General features: G+C 43.3%; 4 protein-coding genes across 5 annotated transcripts in view; 2 read left to right on the top strand and 2 right to left on the bottom strand.

Annotated features, from left to right (window-relative positions):
- The window catches only part of LOC118404507 (protein Mpv17-like), a gene marked incomplete in the record, with an annotated part of 5,205 nt that extends 4,925 nt beyond the window's left edge, over window positions 1-280 (top strand). The window contains 1 exon segment of the mRNA XM_035803622.1: window positions 143-280.
- A 1,345-nt stretch (window positions 281-1,625) lies between these two features.
- Window positions 1,626-10,665, bottom strand: LOC118404506 (elongation factor 1-alpha). Of its 2 annotated transcripts, none has more exons than XM_035803621.1 (7): window positions 10,641-10,665; window positions 8,781-8,979; window positions 8,178-8,357; window positions 7,882-8,049; window positions 7,221-7,500; window positions 2,892-3,148; window positions 1,626-2,449 (listed from the first exon to the last, which is right to left on the bottom strand). In XM_035803621.1, exons 2-7 carry the CDS (start codon window positions 8,922-8,924, stop codon window positions 2,087-2,089), a joined length of 1,392 nt encoding a protein of 463 aa, XP_035659514.1. In that variant the 5' UTR covers window positions 8,925-8,979; window positions 10,641-10,665; the 3' UTR covers window positions 1,626-2,086. The 2 variants fall into 2 exon arrangements, with proteins under 2 accessions (XP_035659514.1, XP_035659513.1); XM_035803620.1 differs by lacking the exon at window positions 10,641-10,665 and adding an exon at window positions 10,410-10,485.
- A 403-nt stretch (window positions 10,666-11,068) lies between these two features.
- On the top strand, window positions 11,069-13,309 carry LOC118404508 (28S ribosomal protein S14, mitochondrial-like). Its single transcript, XM_035803623.1, has 3 exons — window positions 11,069-11,253; window positions 11,932-12,111; window positions 12,834-13,309. The coding sequence occupies exons 1-3, from the start codon at window positions 11,176-11,178 to the stop codon at window positions 13,062-13,064; spliced, it is 489 nt and encodes a 162-aa protein (XP_035659516.1). The 5' UTR covers window positions 11,069-11,175; the 3' UTR covers window positions 13,065-13,309.
- A 1,531-nt stretch (window positions 13,310-14,840) lies between these two features.
- LOC118404505 (elongation factor 1-alpha-like) lies at window positions 14,841-20,612 on the bottom strand. Its single transcript, XM_035803619.1, is given in 8 exon segments — window positions 14,841-15,716; window positions 15,982-16,238; window positions 16,666-16,897; window positions 16,899-16,946; window positions 17,421-17,588; window positions 17,715-17,894; window positions 18,015-18,183; window positions 20,458-20,612. Coding segments are annotated over 7 exon segments (1,392 nt in total). The 5' UTR covers window positions 18,159-18,183; window positions 20,458-20,612; the 3' UTR covers window positions 14,841-15,353.
- Between the last annotated feature and the right edge of the window lie 976 nt (window positions 20,613-21,588).

Below are 21,588 nucleotides of genomic sequence, written 5' to 3'. Positions count from 1 at the left end.
TAAAGAAGGGGTAAAAAGTAGAAGGGGAGGATAAAAAAAAAGTAGTGAGGGGAGGGAGAAAGATAGAACGGCAGGAAAAGGGGAAGGAAAAGAAGAGAGGGGGGAGGGGAAGACTGCTTGGAGAGTACCAATAACCTAAAAGAGACTGATCATGCACACTTTGGCAAATGCCACATACCAGTACTACTTGGCATGGGATTATCATGTGTCTGAAGTTTTTGTTAACTTTGATCTTAAAATGCCAAAGTATGCTTTGTTCTCCAAATAAACAGAGAACACTGCTGACTGTAATTTTTTTCTTTGCGCTCTTAAATGGCGATTGACAACACTTTCCTACAATATACCAGCAAAGGCCCTAAACCAGTGGAACTTCATGTAACAACTTTGAAAAACAGACCAAAAATACCTCCTGTATATTAGTGGCCTCTTCCATTGACCCAATGACCTGGAGAGTCTGAGACTCTGATTAGAGACTAGTCATACCAACTCTGAACTCCCTATCACTCTGGCAAGACTGTCCATTGCATTGATACCTTCTTCTGTTCCTTTGCATTCACATAATTCTAACCCACACCACCACAAACATACCAACACACTGAAGAAAGGACTTCCATACAAAAACCTCAGAAACTGTTTCTACATACGAGTGATCGCTGTTGTTGTTTATATCCGGGGTATTCGACGGCTGGTGCCTACCAGGACGTCAGTAGATTGGATTAAAAATTGATATTTAAATTAGCAGATCAAATTACTGGTTAACATGTAAATCAATCTTTTGCCAAACACCTGCTTTTTGCCTACCACTACGTCACCGTGACATCATCGTGATCGCTCGTAGAGCCTGTCCTTTTCAACTTAAGCTACCTTATGTTCCATATGCTTCAGGATTAGTTTTTAGAATTTTTCAGAATCCATACAATAAACTAGACAAGGAAATATACTTATTTTGCAGAATACAAACGATCCTCACTAATTTGTTGGCAATTTTGAATTTGCTGCCAATGTCATGTGACCCAGGCAACTTTGTAAGGATCATGAAATTATGTTTTCTGTAAAACAGCACACTCCAATGAATTCCATAAAATTTGTATGTCCTTTAGTAGCAGATCATATAAATTAAGTGAAATGTATTCTTTAAAACTGTTATTAATATGGACCCTCCAATTGTGTATCTTGCTACTTTAGTCCACATCACTTTCATTTCTTAGTTGTCAAACCAGGGCTCTAGCCAGCGTCCGTATTTCCGTCAATTGACGGAAATGTGCTGCGTCTGACGGAAAAATTTTAAAACCAATCCGTCAACCTTGACGGACAAAAATCATTGGTGGAAGCTACAGGCGGCTTGGAGACGCTGTCCACGGCCGTAAAAGCTACACACTGTTTGTTTTGCTATTGTTATGATTGTTGACAATGTGTGTCGGCGCCCTTTCGCATACGATAATCTCATTAAAACCCGTTTTTCAAGGTTTCAGTTCAGTCCTTCTAATTAATTTTCGCGGTTTTCGCTGCGATTGTAATTGGCTGACGGAAAAAAATTTCGAGCTGGCTAAAGCCCTGTGTCAAATACAGTGCAATACAACTTAACTGTAGAAATAGAGCTTATCTATTTAAAGAAAGAAGAAGAGTAATGTCACTGATTCTTTTATTCTGCCAGCACCTTACAGAAATGTTTCAAAACCAAGGTAAAACAAAACACATTCATTTTTACAAGAAAAGTAAAAACAAAATGGTGTACTGTAAAATCACTTAGTAAATAAATAAACAAACAAATAAGTTAGGCACCATCTGGTTGACTGTGTTTTTTTCCTATATTCCACAATGGCGTCAAAACGTACGCCCTTTTTTGGCATAGGTGTAAACAGCTTTGAAATCATGGGGACCTTTTTGGTGGTGTTTTCGTTACGGTCCCACTTTTCCTTCGGAAGTGTTTCCAATGAAGCTTACGACTATGGAGCAACCAGACGAGGGCCGAAACGAAGGTTGCGAAGTGGAGACGCGCAGCTCCAGATTTCAAGTTGGCAGTCTCTAGTGTGGTCGTGTCGATGGCGGCTGTGACGGTGGCGGGCGGAGCGAGGTAAAGCGACCATCACTTCTTCTTCCCGCCGGCAGCCTTCTGGGCGGCCTTGGTGGTCTTCCCGGCCTTCTCGGTCTTGTTGACGGACTTAATAACGCCGACGGCCACGGTCTGCTTCATGTCGCGCACGGCGAAACGACCCAGGGGCGGGTAGGAAGAGAAGGCCTCGACGCACATGGGCTTGGACGGAAGCATCTCGACGATCGCAGCGTCGCCGGACTTCACGGACTTGGGGTTGTCTTCCAGCTTCTTGCCGGAACGACGGTCACACTTTTCCTTGAGCTCGGCGAACTTGCAAGCGATGTGGGCGGTGTGGCAATCCAGCACGGGCGCGTAGCCGGCCTGGATCTGGCCTGGGTGGTTCAGCACGATAACCTGGGAACAAATATGACACCCATCAGTCATGTAGATAACATACAAGTAGATAATCTGCATTCCTGACAGCAATGTCTCCATGGAACACACGTCCTTCTACGTTGCTCAACCGGTTAACTCATGAGATTTCCAGTTTTGTGACCGTGGCCTCTGATTGGCTGCCGCCTAATTACAGTGGAAACCTCAGCCCAGTTCAGCAGAGCCTCCCCGAGGTACATGGCATAGCTAGGCCACAGGCGAGGCTTTGTAGGAGAACGATACATGAGGGAAGCTCTATATGCTTCCTTCTTCCTTGTGTAGGTATTGCTGCCATCATTTTTGTGCTTTGATGCCCATAACACTTTTCCCCAACAAGTCTTTCTTTTGATGTTACACACTAATAACACAACAGTACAAAAGTACCACAGGACTTACAATTACTTCAATTTGCCAGACAACAAACCTGTGCAATAAAGCTGGCAGCCTCCTTGGGTGGGTCGTTCTTGCTGTCACCAGCAACGTAGCCACGACGGATTTCCTTCACGGACACGTTCTTGACGTTGAAGCCGACGTTGTCACCGGGCAGGGCCTCGGTCAGAGACTCGTGGTGCATCTCCACGGACTTGACCTCAGTGGTGAGGTTGACGGGAGCAAAGGTCACCACCATGCCCGGCTTCAGGATACCGGTCTCCACACGGCCGACGGGCACAGTTCCAATACCTGAAAAACAAATCACATGTCTAATATAGGATAAAAAGCTCAAATGCCCACCCCTGCAATGCACAGAGTGCCAGTGGAGTGGCAGGAAGGGAGTGGGAAAAGAGTCAGACTAGCAAGAGGGACAGGAAGTAGAGTTCAGAGGTGGCATAACTAGTCGTCTATCAGACACCACATTTTAATCTGTGAGGTCAATAGAAAAGGCTACAAATGTATGGGTAGGTATTCTTATTGATATGTCTGTGTTTGTGCAATTATATATGTTCAATACATTTGTCACACTCACTGATAAGAGGTCAGGCATACAAGGAACTCAAGGGGATATTTCATGGAGATGTAAGATATTCGAACTCTTGTTTCAAGAAATACTGCCTGTAACTACAGGTTATGGATCACAGAGAGAGAGAGAGAGAGAAATGGTTTATTATTGCCATTGACATTAAAAAACACTTGCAGCACATTTACAAATGGCTGAATTGTCGTTTTTTCACACTCAGTACTTCAACCTCAAACTCAAGTTAACACTTTTTAAAATGATCGAGTCACAACATAACATCTATCGTTTACAATAACTGGTCAGTTACTATACAAGGAAAGATTCGCTAGTATTCACAAATTACCCTTAGTCTTGGTTCAGGAGCTTTACACAGTACGGTAATGTGCTATTAGCGAAACGAGCAGTTCTACACCGGAAGTGAGAGAGTTTGTCTTTGTTTCTTAGAGACCTATCATGGGTATCCCCTCGTCTAGATGGAAGCCAATAACTGAATCTTTCAGAGTTGACAAGAGTTCGTGCAAACCGTAGGCATAGATTGTCCCTTCTACAGTCCAGTCGACAAAGACCCGAAGTGTTCAGTGCACTGTCGTAAGTGACGTACTCCCGTCCTAGTATAATTCTCAGAGCCCTCTTCTGCACGCGTTCGACTTTCGATGACAAAACTCTGGTAAGACCGGGGTGCCAGATGACACAGGCGTACTCAAGAAGAGGCCGCACGAAACCGATGTAGACGAGTACAAGGTCACTTATGTCCAGTCCGTGTTTCTTCAGGTTTCTTATCATATAGAGTCTCTTACTCCCTTTGGTGACGATTGAGGTCACATGTTGAGTCCATTTGAGGTTGTTCTGGAGGATAAGTCCCAGGACACGTGCTGCCTGGACAACCTGTAGTTGGGTTGGCCCAACAGTGATTGCTGGCGGCGGTGGAGGATTTCTCATGAAGCAAAACACCATCACCATGCACTTAGACGGGTTCAGGGCCATGAAGTTAGTATCAGTCCAACGTGTCAGGCCATTGATGTCGTCCTGAATCCTTGGTGCCGCAGACACATGTCGTGATTCGGAGACAGACATGTCATCGACATACTTAAACCCATCTGAAGACGTTTCGTGACTTGGGAGGGCGTCATTAACCAGGGCTAGAAAAACTAGTGGTCCTAACTTCGTTCCCTGAGGCACACCACACGTCAGAGTTTGCCAGTCCGAGACTGTGCCCTGATATCTCACACGCTGGCGCCGACCTGACAGGAAACTGCTCACCCAGGGCACGATGGACGGGCGGACACCAAGGTCAAGTAGCTTGCAAATGGCGGTCTGGTGGTGGACATAATCAAATGCTCGGGAAAAGTCCGTGAGAACAAGTGTTGTCACGTAGCCTGGTTTGTCTGATGCCTCAAGGATGTTGTGTACAAGACGCGTCAGGTAATGTACTGTTGAGCAACCATGGAGAGAACCGAACTGCCGAGGGTCCAGGTTAGGAAGGATATCCTGCATGCACCAGTCACGAACGATTCCTTCACACACTTTGGCAAAGATAGGTGTTAGAGAGATAGGTCTTAACTTCTCTAGTCGCGGTGGCATCTCCTTTGGAATGGGTACAACATCAGCATCCTTGAACATGTCTGGTACTTCACCTTGACACAGGGAGGTGTTCATAATGTCACATAAAGGCTGGGACAGTTCAAAGGAGAATTCCCTAATAATCCTTGGCGAGATGCCATCAGGGCCAGTAGCTTTGCCAATCTTAACACTTTTCAGTCTGTTCCACATGTCCCAGACTGAGACTACCGGGGGTGGAGCAGGTGACGGAAGATACGCTGGCAGGTCCTCAAGTCGAAGTGGCGCGTGCTTCTGTGACGCCGCAGCGAGGTGAGTATTGATGGCGTTGGCCACGTCTACAGCTGATGACGGGGAGACACCTGGGATGTCAATGTTCAACTGTCCTTTGCCCATGTTGCACATGTCTTTAATAGCTAGATACCACTTCTTTGGGTCGGCTTTTTTGAGACCTTTGATCTTTTTCTGGTAGAAGGACGTCTTTAGCAGCTGGATAGTATGTATAATCTTGTTGCGAAGGCGTTTCAGCTCTTGCAGGTTCTGTTCCTTGAAGGCTTTCTGGCGGAGCAGGATCAGGGCTTTCAGTCCCGGTGTCATCCATGGCTTGTCTCTTTCATGTAGGCGGACAACTTTCGGTGGAAAGTACTTCTCCATCGCACTGCACAGTGTGGAATAGAAGGCTGAACACTTGTCCGTTGCACTGACCGCGCCATAAACTTCTCCCCAGTGGTGCTCGGTGATCCACGCTCCAAACGACCGTAAGTCCGACTGTCGTAAGGGCCTGACGATCTTCTTAACAATCTTGTTCTGCATAGAAGAACGTGACTTACTGGACCAGATCACGACGTTGTGATCGCTGGCGCCTACAGGAGGGTCCACTGTTGGCGGTTGGTAGCATTGTGCAAGGGCATCGCTGGCGAGAACCTGGTCTAGGATGGCATTTTCTCGAGTAGGAACAGTTACTGCAGGCTTCAAGGAGTGTTCAGAACAGATGGCACTTACATCCAGACGATTAAAGTCGCCAAGGACAACAACACCAACGCCTGGGTACTTTCTGCGGACGTCGTCAATGGAATCCGACAGGAAATCCAGAAGAGCGTCGTCACGAGTGGAGTTTGGAGGGTGGTAAACGGCACAGAGGGCGATGGACGACACGGATCGAGGAAGCCAATGCGGCCGCAGTTGTATCCATAAACACTCCAAACCCTCAGGGACAGGGTTGAGAGGCTTCACCGTTATGGAGTTCTGGACATAAACAGCCACCCCTCCGCCTCTCTTGTTGGGACGGTCCCTGCGGAACACGCTGTATCCCTCGATAGACGTGGCTTCCGCCGGCAGATCTTCAGAAAACCACGTTTCAGTGACAACGGCAATATGGGCTTCACTGGAGTTGAGGACCAAGCTGAACTCGTCCATTTTATTCACAAGCGAGCGAGTGTTTGTCAACAAAATGCCTGGCATACTTCGAGGTTGCGAAGCCTTGACATGATCACACGTAATGGGACGCAGGTGCTGTTTACGAACACTGCTGTTGATGGCATCACGGTGGGATTGAATACCACTACATCGGGATTTGCATATGAAGTCAAGTGACGGATTTACAGGCCTATTTCCAATAACAGTAATTATGGGTCTCTGAAGGTTCCTACCAGCTCTGTTTCCTCTGTACCTGCCTCGAGTCTTCAGGACCCCAAGACAGCGAAGACGTGACTTCAGCAGAGGTTCAACTGGCAATGCCATCCGCCTCAAGCTGCGCAGAAATCCAACGGAGTACAGTAGCCCTGAGGACGCCATGACACACACGGTCACGCAGAGATACAGCCACTCAGTCCGAGCTGTTTCCTGCACACAAAGTTCACTTCACGGAGTAGGTTGACTGTTCCGTAGACTCCTCAGACATTTACACAACTGTCACAACACATATATTGCACAAAACCCGGATGAAGACACCGGAGCGGCGCTCTGTAGGAGAGAGGTGTAAACCGCGGCTGCTCGCTACAGAGCGCCACGACACAGAGGGGGTCTTTCCCCAGTGTGAGTTGTTCAAAACCTACAGTCCAATGGCCGCACCTGGGACAATTACTGTTGTATTGAGGTCACCTGAGTGGCACCGAATGGCAGCTCGCTCCAGACCCTTACAATAAGCCCCACCTATTGTAAACTCTTTGTAATTCAGCCCCTGGCTGCGAAGAAGGATTAGTCAATCCACCCAATAATAATAACAGAGTGACTGATACGTACCGCCAATCTTGTACACGTCCTGCAGTGGGAGACGAAGGGGCTTGTCAGTAGGCCTGGACGGAGGTTCGATGGCGTCCAGGGCCTGCATCAATGTGTGGCCCGAGGATTTACCGGACTTGCGCTCGATGGACCACCCCTTGAACCAGGACATGTTGGTGGACTCCTCGATCATGTTGTCGCCATGCCAGCCAGAGATTGGCACGAACGCGACGGACTTGGGGTTGTAGCCGATCTTCTTGATGTAGGCACCTACTTCCTTGGTGATCTCACCGAAGCGAGCCTGCAAACAAAACAAAGTTCATCTGTGTTGGCAGAATACATTATAGAAACATGCCACCACTTTTTCAGGAGGGGGTCATAAGTATCAGAAAGTCTATGTCGCCCCCCGTCTTTGTTGAAGGTGGGCCAGTGGGCTCTGATGTACACTCCCTCCTGAAAAAGACGTGTGTTTCTGACGCCACTGCTGGAGATAGAAGGGGCATTCTTTCTTTGAACAAGGTCGAAAATTTCGCGGGGTACGTCCCTATAGTGTTAATTCCAGTGTTGGATGTTAAGTGTTTCTAAAAATCAAAACAGTTAACCTAAATTTCAACAAAGCAATCTGGAGCAACTCTGTTGCTTAACCTGAATCAGTGCCACACAACTAGTACCAGAGATGTACCTCGGAGTAGGGGGGCTCGGTGGAGTCCATCTTGTTGACTCCCACGATGAGCTGCTTGACACCCAGGGTGTAGGCCAGCAGGGCGTGCTCACGGGTCTGTCCGTTCTTGGAGATACCAGCCTCGAACTCACCAGTACCAGCAGCCACAATCAGCACGGCACAGTCAGCCTACAGAGAATTAACATGTTTAATGCTATACTTGTATTGCAAGTTCACTTTCTATCCAGTTAAGCATCTGTGGGTAAAAAGAGGAAAGCAAAAAAAAGATTTCCATGATGTTGTCCTATGTGCATTACCTGTGAAGTTCCTGTGATCATGTTCTTGATGAAATCACGATGTCCGGGGGCATCAATGACAGTTACGTAGTATTTTCCGGTCTCGAACTTCCACAGGGCGATATCGATGGTGATACCACGTTCACGCTCGGCCTTCAGCTTGTCCAGCACCCAGGCGTACTTGAAGGAGCCCTTGCCCATCTATGAAGATAAAAGATTTTTTATTTCATTTACAAGTTGGATACATTGTCTCCTACGTCATCTTCATCATCTCTTTATCATCATCATTCATAGCTTGTTCACTCTCCTATGCAGTGCCTTGTTCATGGCCTTTACAATATAGCTTGGGGAGGCTATACTAAACCAGGCTGAGGTTTCCACTGATGTTGGCATAGTCTCTAAGTAACTGTCCAATCAGAGAATAAGCTTTACCCAAGGAAAACATTAAGGTAATTCTCTGATTGGCTGACAGCTTGTTAGAACTTAAAGGCCACACCCACAAGTAAGGAGAGATTCCCTAGGCTGAGGTAATTCGCCGGTAAAGCTATGTGTAGGAAAATGTGCTTGCCAAGAACACTTTCAAACATCCAACCCCTAATTGAATCTAAAACGCAGCTACCTTACCTCCTGAGCTTCCTTCTCGAACTTCTCAATGGTACGCTTGTCAATGCCACCGCACTTGTAGATCAAGTGACCGGTGGAGGTGGACTTGCCAGAGTCGACATGGCCGATGACCACGATGTTGATGTGAAGCTTTTCCTTGCCCATGTTGTCTTTTGTGGAGACCGAGTGGTCGGTATGACTCGCTTGGAATCACAGCTCACTGCAGAACGTAAGATCTAATTTCATTTGTGCTTCCTACAATGCATCTTAATCAGATTTATCGCAGCTACCAATCAAATTTCAGGGCTGTGTTTCTGAAAAATATGATCAACTCAGCAACATTTCCATTGGACAGGAAAGGCACTGGTGAAAGAAAATAATTATCAATGACAATAACCAATCAAGTGGTTACATATTAGACTGCATTACACACTTTTAAATACTTAATTGATAAACAATATGCATCAAGAAAGGTATGCAACAAATTTCAACTTGTAACATTAAGTAAAAATATGTTCTTAGCTCTCAACATTATTCCATACATGCATTGAGTTGTATATAAAAAGATAGAGAAAGAAAGCAAAGATGTTCATGCATTAATAAACATATCTAAATCATGTATAATACATTTTAATAAAGCTCTTAATATTAACATTATTTCACACCCTCTACCCTTAATAAGTATCCATAATAAACAGAAAGAAGAAAGAAAGAAATTGTCGTGCAGGAATGTAAAGGAATTTGGTGGGGGGAACAAGCTATGTGAATACAAAGGGGCAAAATGTTAATTGCTTGAAAACCTACATTAGTATTCAACAAGCATATTGCAGTTTCGTCGACTTGCTAGCAAATGGGGAGGGGGGCAATGAAGTAGTCTCTGAAATTATGCGTCATTTACCATTAGTCATAAGAAATATATGTATAATATGTGAAATTTTATCCGTAGTGACATGCAAACAGATCCAAAACAAATTTGCGTTTCGGATGACTTTATCATCAGCAATGTAAAAGATTGCGCAATCAAGTCAGCCAATTGAGTCATACTGGGAGGAACGGTCTAGAAACATTGTTCGAATGTCTGAGCGAAATTGCGACTTTGCAAACGCCTGTATCAAAAGATGAAATGGATTTTAAAGCAAATAATGAAGATTTTTGTTTTTGATTAGAGAGGAAAAATCAGGAGGTGGCAGAAACAAAGTCGGACGGCTCCGAACTTGACTTAAAAACTGGAGTCACAGCATACAAAATCATGATCATTCCTCCCAACATGGCCATCATGTACCGTTATCTTTTCTTCTCAAAATAATATTTATTTCCTCATTTACGGAAAATTCTGAGAATCGGGATGATATTTTGCTTGCCAAAATCAGTGGACTTAAAATACACGATTGTGTAAAGTGGTGTGGTCATTTTCTATTTGCATACAGGGACAGAGACTTCCAAATTTGGAGAGGGGACTTTGGGGGAATGTCTAGATGACATTTCGCGGGAAAAAATTGTAATAATATTCCGCATCCGGTACGACAAGAAAGAGGAATAGAATAATATCTGTGCTCAATAAAATATGAAAAAGAGGAGAGAAAGTCTAGGAAGAGATGGTTTCCAGCGAAAGACCGCCAGCAAAGAATCTGAACGATTTCTTGGACTTACAAATGCGACATAACATCATCACTTCACCGGCTGGGACCCGCAAACTCACGTTGGAATCGCAGAGCATCCTTACGCTAAAAATCACAGAGAACACGCTAAAATCAGGGGAAAATAAAACGCAGGTTACAGAGGAATCTAGCTACAATGCGTGCATTACCGGATGATAAGTAATGTTTGCGATACAGCTTGGATTTATATGTAAATATTTGAGATAACGGTGCAGACACTCACCAGCGCCGCGCTACGAGTAGAAGAGGCCGCCACAGTAGGGGTCAGGGCAATTTATACATGGCCTAGAGGGGTAGCACTAATGACGTCATATCGGCATTACCGCGCATCCCTGTAGGGCGTGATTGCGAAATCACCAAAACTACTTTTGCACTTTCCAAGCGAAAATGCTGCAATTTGTGTAAATGATGTTTCATGATATTAAAATGTTGGCTATGTAAGTCAGTGTTGGAATCGAAAAATATGACCATAAGATAAATTACACATGTGTTGCACCACTATGGAAAATCCATTGATAGGAGGAATGATCTAAGAATAATACCTTCATAAAACTTCGTGATAAGGCAAAAGTAGTTAAAATATAAACTTATGCTATACAATTTATGAAACTTAAATCATTTTAATGCATGTTAAATCCATATAATATGCAAAAATATGTTGACAAAGATTAACATTGATTTAATTGTTCTTAAACCGCTGTGGCCATAATACGAGATCATCCCTCCTCATAAGTGGTGGTCGTGTGTCTGGAATAAAAATGGCCGCCTCAGTTTGCGCCTCGATACTGAGGGCAGGGAAAAGTTTGCTAAGTTCCACGCTCCAAGTCATTCCAAAGGTAAGGTAGTGTGTTGTCAAGAATTTAGAGATATTTTAGAAATACTTCCCATTGGCTGGTAGTTTTTTGGGGATCTGAAAGGTATCGAAATCGTGTGTTGGAGTTGGACATGTTTTGCCCCCCTCCCCCATAATTTTGACCTCGCCGTTTTCTCCCAAAGTTATGTCACGATATTTCCATATTCAGCATATTGATCACTGACAGTTCTAGAAAAAATGTGAAAAAAAGTTAGCTTGCGTGTCATTAGGGCTAAAGTATAGTACAGCAAGAGAGACTTTGCCCTGCAACATTATATAACACCAAATTATAATATTGACATGATTTCTAAAAACTTTTTGGAATGAAAGACAGTTGATTACTAGTAGATCAAGGAGATTTCATTAATGAGCTTTTTAATACCATTGAAATAATCAAAACGATACAATTGAATGGTAGAGCCCACAAGTCTCAATTTGTTGTGTGTATTTGTGACACCATACATATGTACGCATATATCATGTTTATGGATTTATTTGGACCGCATCATGTAGTCTGTATACTTTGATACCATCCTCGCGATGCAGTTTCGCTATCGTACCTGGCCGTGCCACAAAAGCAATGATAGCCAGCGCTGCTAGCAAAGCTATGCTGATGAAATTAATAGATTCTTATTCTTCTACTTCTTGGGTACTCTGCTAGTCATGTGGCCAGTGCGGCGGTCTGGACAGCGTGATGGCCCAGCAGGTCCGCTATCGTACCTGGCCGTGCCACATCATGGTGCGTGACCTGAAGCGGAGGCGAATGGTGAAGCAGATGGGACCAGAACGCATGCGGATTAACTCCTTGAGAAAGAACAACATTATACCAAGGGACCTTCAGGTAATTGATCAGAGAAAAGATTGGATCCAGATAGGTTTTACTACATCATGCAAACAAATGCACACTCAGCTCGCTGCAGTGCCGATGGAAAGTGCTAGGCCTACCATTTTCGAACTCAACCTTCCTTTCCAGAACCACTAATCAAACATACACTTTGACTTTGACTTTGACTGTGACTCCTGTCCTCAAAGGATGCTAACGCATTGTCATGTTTTGTTTCGGAGATCCTTGAATAAAATGCTGGTCAGAAAGGGCTCCATGATATTATTATGAGACAAATAATGTTAGGAGAATTTTCAGTTAAAACTGTTTTGAAGCCAGGTCTCATGTTGGGTTGTTAGAAACCTTGCCAAGACCTTTTTCACTAATGTTTTCAGAGATCTATGAACTTTTCTTTTTTACTTTGTGCCTGACAACCCCTCCCTGAAGATAATGGAATTTGTCTTGAAAAATTGACTTGTAAAAGTAGATACTGAGTTTTTTGAAGGCTTTGTATCAATAAAGAGGATGTCATGTTGGCATCCCTCTAATGCATTCAGTAAATAGTAACTCAAATGTTCACATTATTTTCTTACTTCAAACACTCATGTTAGTGATAGGATAATTTTAGTTCTCAAAATAGATAGAAATGACCTGTTGTTGATTGAAATGCAAACATGGACACCAATAATAGCATAGCATATAAACCAATGACGTTGCCTATTGTTTAATTAAATCACTAGGAATTAGCGGACAAGCAGATAGCAGAGATGCCGTATGACAGCAGTATGGTGCGTATCCACAACCGCTGTGTCGTTACGTCACGTCCGAGGGGAATCCTGACCCGCTGGCGTCTCAGTCGCATCACGTGGAGGGAGCTGGCCGACTACAACCTCATGTCCGGGGTGACGAGGGCGTGTTGGGGGAAAACAGGCTACCCACGGAAAATTAAGAAAAGGAAGGTCTTGTGGTGACGGTTAAGAGGCCATATGAACTATTAATTGATCTTACGATGAGAACATAAGCTGATGGCTATGGAAGCTACATGGATGAAAAGTGTAACAGCATTTATGAAGATTTAAGAGAATTTAGTGTTGTCTTCTAGTTCAAATAAAACATTTCAAATCTGTTCCTTTAATTCATGTTTATGGATTGAAACATTTCAATTTTTCAGCAAAGCCATCATTTACATGGATCGAAACATTGTAAAAGTACAAACTTTGTTGTGAAAATGTGTTTTTCTGGTGTGAATGGGTTTGTCTGCGGAGAAAGTTTTCTACAGTGCATTACCTTAATCTAGTCATCTTCAGTTGGTGTGCTCATGCACTGTATACCAACCTTTGTGGGGTGGCATATCCTTTCACTGGCTGATACAGGGCTGACGTCAGAGTTGCGTTGCGCGGTAGAGGGCAAAAAATGGGAAGACGATTTGGGTGTGACTTAAAATCCTTGAAAATCCTTCTTTTCCTTGAAAATTTTTGCCCAATCTGGAGACTTTTTGAGTTAGAAGAGACAGGTAGGGTCTAAGCTTTCCTGTTTGGGTCAAAATTTGTTCAGTTCAGCAGTTCAGCTGGTGTAAGGACAGGTTTTAGTTATGGGGTGCTACTGGTTGTATCAGGAGGGAAAATGGGTCAAAGGTGAGGTTTCTTTCATAGAGCGAGCTTTTCTCCGAGAATGAGCCAAACAACCCTCTGTTTTCTTTGAATACTTATAAACTAGACCCAAGTGACTTTCTGGTGGAGAAGAATTAACAATCAACATGCTTGTTAATGGGCAGCCCTAACTTCGATGTCTGACCTACAGGACGGGCCTGGGGATGCACTAGGTCTAACGTCCGAGTGAATGATATAAAAACTGTATGGCTGATAAGAGGTTTGCCAGGCCTTCATCTAGGTGCATTTGAACGGTTCTGTACCATCCCACACTGCAGCATGCCCCTATTCTTTTTAAATGGGTGCTGTTGGTACTTTAATGTGTGTGAGGTGTGGCTCTCCCTAAATGCAAGACCTAGTTAATGAGGGATCTCCTTGATACATATAGCGAGCTTCTCGCCCCGGTGGTGTGAGGAAAGAGTGCCTTTTTCAATGGTACATGATCTGTGACATTACAGGATTTGAACCCTGCCCCAGGACCCTTTAGTTCTGAGCCAAAATCTGTTGTTACACTGTTTGACCACACTTATTGGCTATCTACAATTCTCCAACCAGAGGTTGGTAGGATCCTCTACTTGGAGAGTTTAAGAGACCTTGCAAGCACATTTTCATGTTCTTGGATTATTCCTAATTTGCATTATTTCCAAAGTGAGTGACTTTAATTTTCTTCATATCACTATTATCTTGTCTATTCTCAATCTAACAAGGGGAAGATGCACTTAATTTTTGAGGTTGTGCTGATTTATAGTATGAATAATTTCAGGAAAAACAATCAGAAGGTTCCAAACTGGAGTGTTCTTTTACCTTTGTGGAAAGCTGTTTGTTTTCGATGTATATAAACCTAGTTTTTCTGATGAGGATTTTTATATCCTAACCTAAGACATTAGTAGTTGAACCTTGCAGTGTAGTAAAGATATTTGTTACCCACTACTTTTCTATGTACCAGTCCCTAAAAGAAGGCCAAAAACAGTAATTCACATGTACAAGCTTTTCACATTTACCAGAAAAAGTTCAGCTTATTCAGACCTAAGGTAAGCATGTTTGAGACTTAAATCCTACGTTACATACACCACACAAGAAGTCAAACACACAACAATGGAATGTGATGGTGACTTTTTACTCTGAGATACCCATGGAAAAAAATCATAATAGTAAAGAAAACTTCCATCATGGCGGTACCACAAATGCACGTGAAACTTGTGGTCACGTTCACAGATTCTCTCTTTACTCCACCTTGTTACAATCCACGTCTTTTACATATGTTAAAAGTAGCAACATATGATTTTGCCGGTTTAGCAATTTAAAGAAGTTAAAACAGATGGCACCATAGTACCTTCAAGCTAACAAAGAAGTTGGTATAGAGGAGGAAGCTATCCGTTTGATAGACACTTAACTAGAGTTAAGATCCTCAATTGACGATGGTCAACTTGTGCCCCTTTTCCTACGGAAGTGCTTTCGATGAAGCTTTCGGCTATGGAATAACCAGCCAATGGCTGAAACAAAAGCTACGATTCTCGAACAAAATGCTTTTGGGTTGACCTTTTTGGAAGCTACTGTGTACATGTATCCATCCTTGGATGTGACGGAAGGTGGAGTAAAGTGCAGCGACCATCACTTCTTCTTGCCGCCGGTGGCCTTCTGGGCGGCCTTGGTGGTCTTCCCGGCGCGGTCGGTCTTCTTCACGGCCTTGATGACGCCGACGGCCACGGTCTGCTTCATGTCGCGCACGGCGAAACGACCCAGGGGTGGGTACTCGGAGAAGGTTTCCACACACATGGGCTTGGAGGGGGTCATCTCGACGATAGCGGCATCTCCGGACTTGACCATCTTGGGGTTGTCTTCCAGCTTCTTGCCGGAACGACGGTCGATCTTTTCCTTAAGCTCGGCGAACTTGCAAGCGATGTGGGCGGTATGGCAATCCAGCACGGGCGCATAGCCGTTGTGGATCTCACCAGGGTGGTTCATGACAATAACCTGTCAACAGAAGAACCCAATTGTAAAACTCATTTACACAAGAGGACTATTTTATCTTACAGATCAACAAAAAGGCTTTTTGATACACTACTTTTCAATTAAGGGAGATTTTCCATGTGTACAATATCATCTGCTTGGTTACAAGGCTTTCAGTGCTTCCATGGCCAAAGAGACTATCAATGAAATTATTTCTTCAGCTTCTTTCTTTATGTGTTGTAGCTGCATCTGTGCATAAACCTATGACAACAATGGAAAACCATCTCACCTGAGCAGTGAAGCTCTCGGCCTCCTTGGGTGGGTCGTTCTTGCTGTCACCAGCGACCATGCCACGCTTGATCTCCTTGACGGACACGTTCTTGACATTGAAGCCAACATTGTCACCGGGCAGGGCCTCAGGCAGAGACTCGTGGTGCATCTCCACAGACTTCACCTCAGTGGTGAGGTTGACGGGAGCAAAGGTGACCACAACGCCTGGCTTCAGGATACCAGTCTCCACACGGCCGACGGGCACAGTTCCGATACCTGAAAAACAATAGGAAGACCTTTATTAGCTGTGTACAAGATTTGTGCTTAGTAGTATCCAGTATTTGATTGCTGCTGCTGGATCCATGGCCAAGGATAGTCATGTGCTTGGAAAAGAATAAGGACATTGAAATGCACACGCCCAGAAGATTCAAAGTAGCCAAACAAAGGAAAGTCTTCCTTCATTCACCAGTTCGCATGGCAGAATGCCTGCACATTAATTAGCCCTACACATATTTCATGTCAACCTATTCAGCTTGCTGAAAACAGACCTGAAGCACAGAGGGCAAGCACAGTAAAACTCCAAGAGCTATGGACGCTTACAGGATGCAGAGGACAGTGCAGAAAGATAAAGAGACTGAAAGCAGCTATAGGACTTTTCAGGACTGTATAAGCAGAACACAGTGAATGATGATGATCCACCTACCGCCAATCTTGTAGACATCCTGCAGGGGCAGACGGAGAGGCTTGTCAGTGGGCCTCTTGGGGGGCAGGATGGAGTCCAGGGCCTCAAACAAGGTCTTGCCGGAGGCGTTGCCCTCCTTGCGCTCGATGGCCCACCCCTTGTACCATCCCATCTTCTCGGAGGGCTCCAACATGTTGTCTCCATGCCAACCAGAGATGGGGACAAAGGCGACAGCCTTGGGGTTGTAGCCAACACTTCTTGATGTATGTGCTCACTTCCTTGGTGATCTCAGTGAAACGATCCTAGAAGAGATTAACACTAGTTAGCAAAGGAATGACATTGAAACTTAAGTTGAAATGAGAGACAACAGCTCAGTTAGCAAGGGAATGGCATGTGAATCTAAAATCAGATCCAAATCTCACCCAATTTTCTTATTACTAATTTTCTTACAATTTTCTTTTCGTTTCCTTTGGACTACTAAAATTGTCTTCCTCTCTGTCTATTACAGATTATTTACTTCATTGTTAGGATGAAAAAAAAACGTTCTTCCACTATATCTCTTTTGCATATCAATTCATAGTTAGGATATAGTAACCTGCTCTTCTATGACATCTCTCTAGTGTCACTGACAAAAGGTAGTGGATTCTGACTGAAACATCTGACCATTTCCAACATCATATCCAGTTGATTGATTAATTGCTATTTGGCAAATCTTAAAGTGGATGTCTAACCTTCGTCGACTCGTCCAATTAAATTTAAGTAGAAAATTAACTTACAGCGGAGTAGGGGGGCTCGGTGGAGTCCATCTTGTTGACTCCCACGATGAGCTGCTTGACACCCAGGGTGTAGGCCAGCAGGGCGTGCTCACGGGTCTGGCCGTTCTTGGAGATACCAGCCTCGAACTCACCAGTACCAGCAGCCACAATCAGCACGGCACAGTCAGCCTACAGAGAATTAACATGATTAACAACATTCACTACTTTTACTCGCTTAACAACATTAAGTGATCTGTTATTAAAAGATGAGGGCCCAAAAAATAGAGATTACCGAAATGTTTAACTAAATATTACCTGCGAGGTTCCTGTGATCATGTTCTTGATGAAATCACGATGTCCGGGGGCATCAATGACAGTCACATAGTACTTGGTGGTCTCGAACTTCCACAGGGCGATATCGATGGTGATACCACGTTCACGCTCGGCCTTCAGCTTGTCCAGCACCCAGGCGTACTTGAAGGAGCCCTTGCCCATCTGTTAATGGTAAAAACAACAAACATTTAACACTTTATCAGGAAATCATCAAGATTTATCTTTAAAAATTATTTTGTGACATAAATATAAATGAATTGTTCCAACGGCTGTTTTGCGTACCTCAGCGGCTTCCTTCTCGAACTTCTCAATGGTACGCTTGTCGATGCCACCGCACTTGTAGATCAAGTGACCGGTGGAGGTGGACTTGCCAGAGTCGACATGGCCGATGACCACGATGTTGATGTGAATCTTTTCCTTTCCCATGTTGTTGGTTGACTAGATTTCACTCCTGATGGAAGATAAACAAAAAATCAGCCTGTTTGCAAATATAGTCTTTTTTCATGAGCCCTTTTTTTATGTAAAATTATGTATTCTAATTAGATCTTATACAGACTTTTCATTGACGTCATACTGATTATGATTTAAATCTTCCGACGATCATGATTGGCAGGTAATTGAATTTAACAGTGGCATCTTCGCATCGTGAACAGACCTACACTGTAATCCAACATGGCACAGATGACATCAAATGAAAAGCCTGCATATAGAAACAATCTTATGATAAGCATGCATCCTTGTGCCCTTTTTTCATAAACATGGCAAAAAAGTTGGATTCCCCAATAAATGAAAGGTTTCCATTAGTATTTCTTTATCACCTCATCAAATCCTCGTTATGTAGAAAAATCAAACAATGCCGTCATCAAGGCATTGCTATTTGTAAGTGCAAATATGGGTCAAAGTTGAACAGGATATTGACCGCACTCTGATACCAGAAATACCCACTTCACCCCGGGCAACAGTCAAGTCAAGTCAATAAAACTGGTAAATATGTGTTACACATTAATCACTTTACAATCTCTTTGGATTACGTCAAAAAATATATTCTTTTTAAAAATCTATTCACAAATCTTACTGAATGGATAACATCATGGCGACTGCATGTGTAGAGTAGAAAGAATGAACTGGTCTGAGTGGCACAAACAGCATTATTGGGCCCGGAAGCATTGGAATTAATGGCAAATTTGAGGCATCTTGCACGAGGATACATGAATTTCCAAGGAGACACTGATTTTGCATTATTGGCACTTTTATGCTAACAACATCACCAATTTGGAGGCTCATTTTCCAATTAAAAAAAATCACTAAGGGTCTGGAAAAACAGCTTTTATGACCCTTACTTTTCAATTTCTTGAATTGTTTCCATGATTCAACTTAAAAGGCACAATTTTAGTGCCCACTTCTGCATATTTTTTGCACTTTAACCCAACCCTAACGCTTTTCGTTTTGTTAATGTTGCGCAATCCACGTTTTTAAATCAATACTTTTGACATGAGAGGCAAGTCTCGCCCCGTCTCGCGAGAGCTAACGCAAGGCGAGACTACCGGACTTTGGAAGGGAGGAATTATTGATTTTTCTCCCGCCGTTTTTAGACACATTTCAGATTGCAACATAAAAACGTAAAAATGCGTGATAAGCATTTATTATATTCAGATTGGCCCTCTGATATTCTAAAATAGAACAATCCTGGTAAATAAATCAGGCAACCCGCTGGCAAGGTGCTAAAATATTCTGGTCCGGCTGTCTTTTATGCAAATAAGGGGAAAATACTAATTACCGCTACTTGCACCGCAAAATGCATATGAAACTTTGCAACATCCACGCCATATGGCTAAATTCGAGAGAAAAAAGCCTTGACGTCACTTAGATCAAGTCATTTCTAAGCCTGAAATTACATATTTTGGGTAGAATAAGGTTGAAAATTTGTCTAAATTGGACAAGATACGTGTCGAAAAGGCGAACACGTGGCGTCCACAAAAAACCAATATGGCGGACAACGCCGGTCCTTTTCCTTGAAAAATGAAAATCCGGCTTTTCCGTCTCCACGATTCAACGATTCTTTTCCCCCTTACAGAGATCAACGCAGCAAAAACTCTGTCCAATGGTTTTCAAAGGCCGATAGACGTACAATAGTCGTAAAATGATAATGGATCTAGGTCGAATTCCTTTGTCAAAAATTATGTAATTTTTCCTTTCTTAGCCGGCAGGCAAACGATATAATCTTAAGACTAGAGCCCAAAAAACGACAAAAAATTTCTCATTAAAGATAAAGAAAGACGCTGAGAGGTCGAAACCAAAGCGATTTGAAGAAGAGACCCAGACAAAAGAGAAAATGTGGACTGGATTGCGCAACCCTACGCGTCATCAGATCTTGCCTCGTGGACTAAGAAAGTAGCGAATTAAGAAATCCACCTGGTCTTAAAAAACGTTTTTAGGTCCCAAAAATAACCACCAATCTACCTAGAGTAAAAGCGAGGACGTACCACAATCGGTAGAAAGAGAAAACGCCACCATATGCTTAACATAAGCCGGCAAATTTCATTCAGACCTCGCCCCAAGAATGCTTCCAAAATGGTGGCGCCGAAAATTCCTAACCGGAACCTTTTTCTCATCATTTTCAGGACCAATTTTTGGTCGAAATTTCCCCCCAAATGGCCGAAATTTTTCATCCCTTATCACCGTAAACCTATTCTTAAGAAATTCTGAGGAAAAAATTGAGACTTACGTTAGTTTTTGGACGTGAAAGACGGCGAGCCGTGTGGACAATGCCGAGGAGCTCTGAACGGAAGCAGATCTCGGTTGAAAAGGAGGACGTCACGGCTGGGACCGTGCTTTAGATCAATTGGGGAAGGACCGTGCGATGTTGAATTTATAGGGGGGAGTTCGGTGCTTACTTGGGCGTGGCCTGTTTTTTAAATACCATTAAATACCATAAATTGAAATAAACTTGGCCTTTTAAAATCAGAAAACAGTGTTAAAAAGTATACGGAATTGTTAAATGGCATTATTTAGCTTCGTGTGTTCGAAACAAAATTATTATCATGTCAACCGACACCCCTTCATAATTTCGGGTTGGTCCAGAAAAGGTCGTCAGGTGTTACCAAGGGAAGTGACGACATACCATGAATCACCTGAGGGCAAAATCCATTTTCATTGTTAGTCTAGTCTCAGACACCTTGAGATGAACTCCCACTGGGTCTGTCACTTTAGTCTGGAATCTATGATTAGTGAAAATTAGAGCAAATTTGAATGCGAATGTGAGGTGTGTGAACTGGTCACAGAACAAACCAGTGGAGACCATAGGGGGTGTTTTAGTATGTCTGTCCAATGTTTGTTCAGTTGTGTGAGTTGGACAGTTCATGCATTTTTCTGTTTCTATCGTTTGTAACTTATCATACAGCTGCCTAAATTTATACAATTACCATTGAAGCGAGAGTAAGTTGAGTTTTTAGACGTTTATATGTACAAATAACATGATGCAACATGTGACCTGTACTAGTTTATAGCCCAGTCAAGTCCTAAATACTATTAAAGAACCTCCTTACTTTGGCCCAGTGGGGAAAAATGTACCATAATGGGGTTCATTCATCAAATTCATTCATTATATTGTGGAAAAAGGAATGGGCACATGGCACTTACTAGTAAAACAATGAAAATGGCCAAAGAAAGATGAAAAAAAAGAAGAAAATTTGGCTGAAAGAACAGCTATCAAAACTGCAGCATCAAAACCTCTTAAGTTACTACTAGATATAAAATTTCTTTGATGAAGGCGGAAATTCGTTACACATGTAACGTTGGTTACATGTGCACGAATCTTCAATAAACCCCATGCACACGCATGGTGTATCAATGACTC

The sequence above is a fragment of the Branchiostoma floridae genome, chromosome 17 (assembly GCF_000003815.2).
Source record: "Branchiostoma floridae strain S238N-H82 chromosome 17, Bfl_VNyyK, whole genome shotgun sequence".
In the NCBI taxonomy this organism is placed as follows: Eukaryota; Metazoa; Chordata; class Leptocardii; order Amphioxiformes; family Branchiostomatidae; genus Branchiostoma; species Branchiostoma floridae.
Note: the sequence above shows the minus strand (reverse complement) of the source record. Positions and strands in the feature narration are given on the sequence as shown.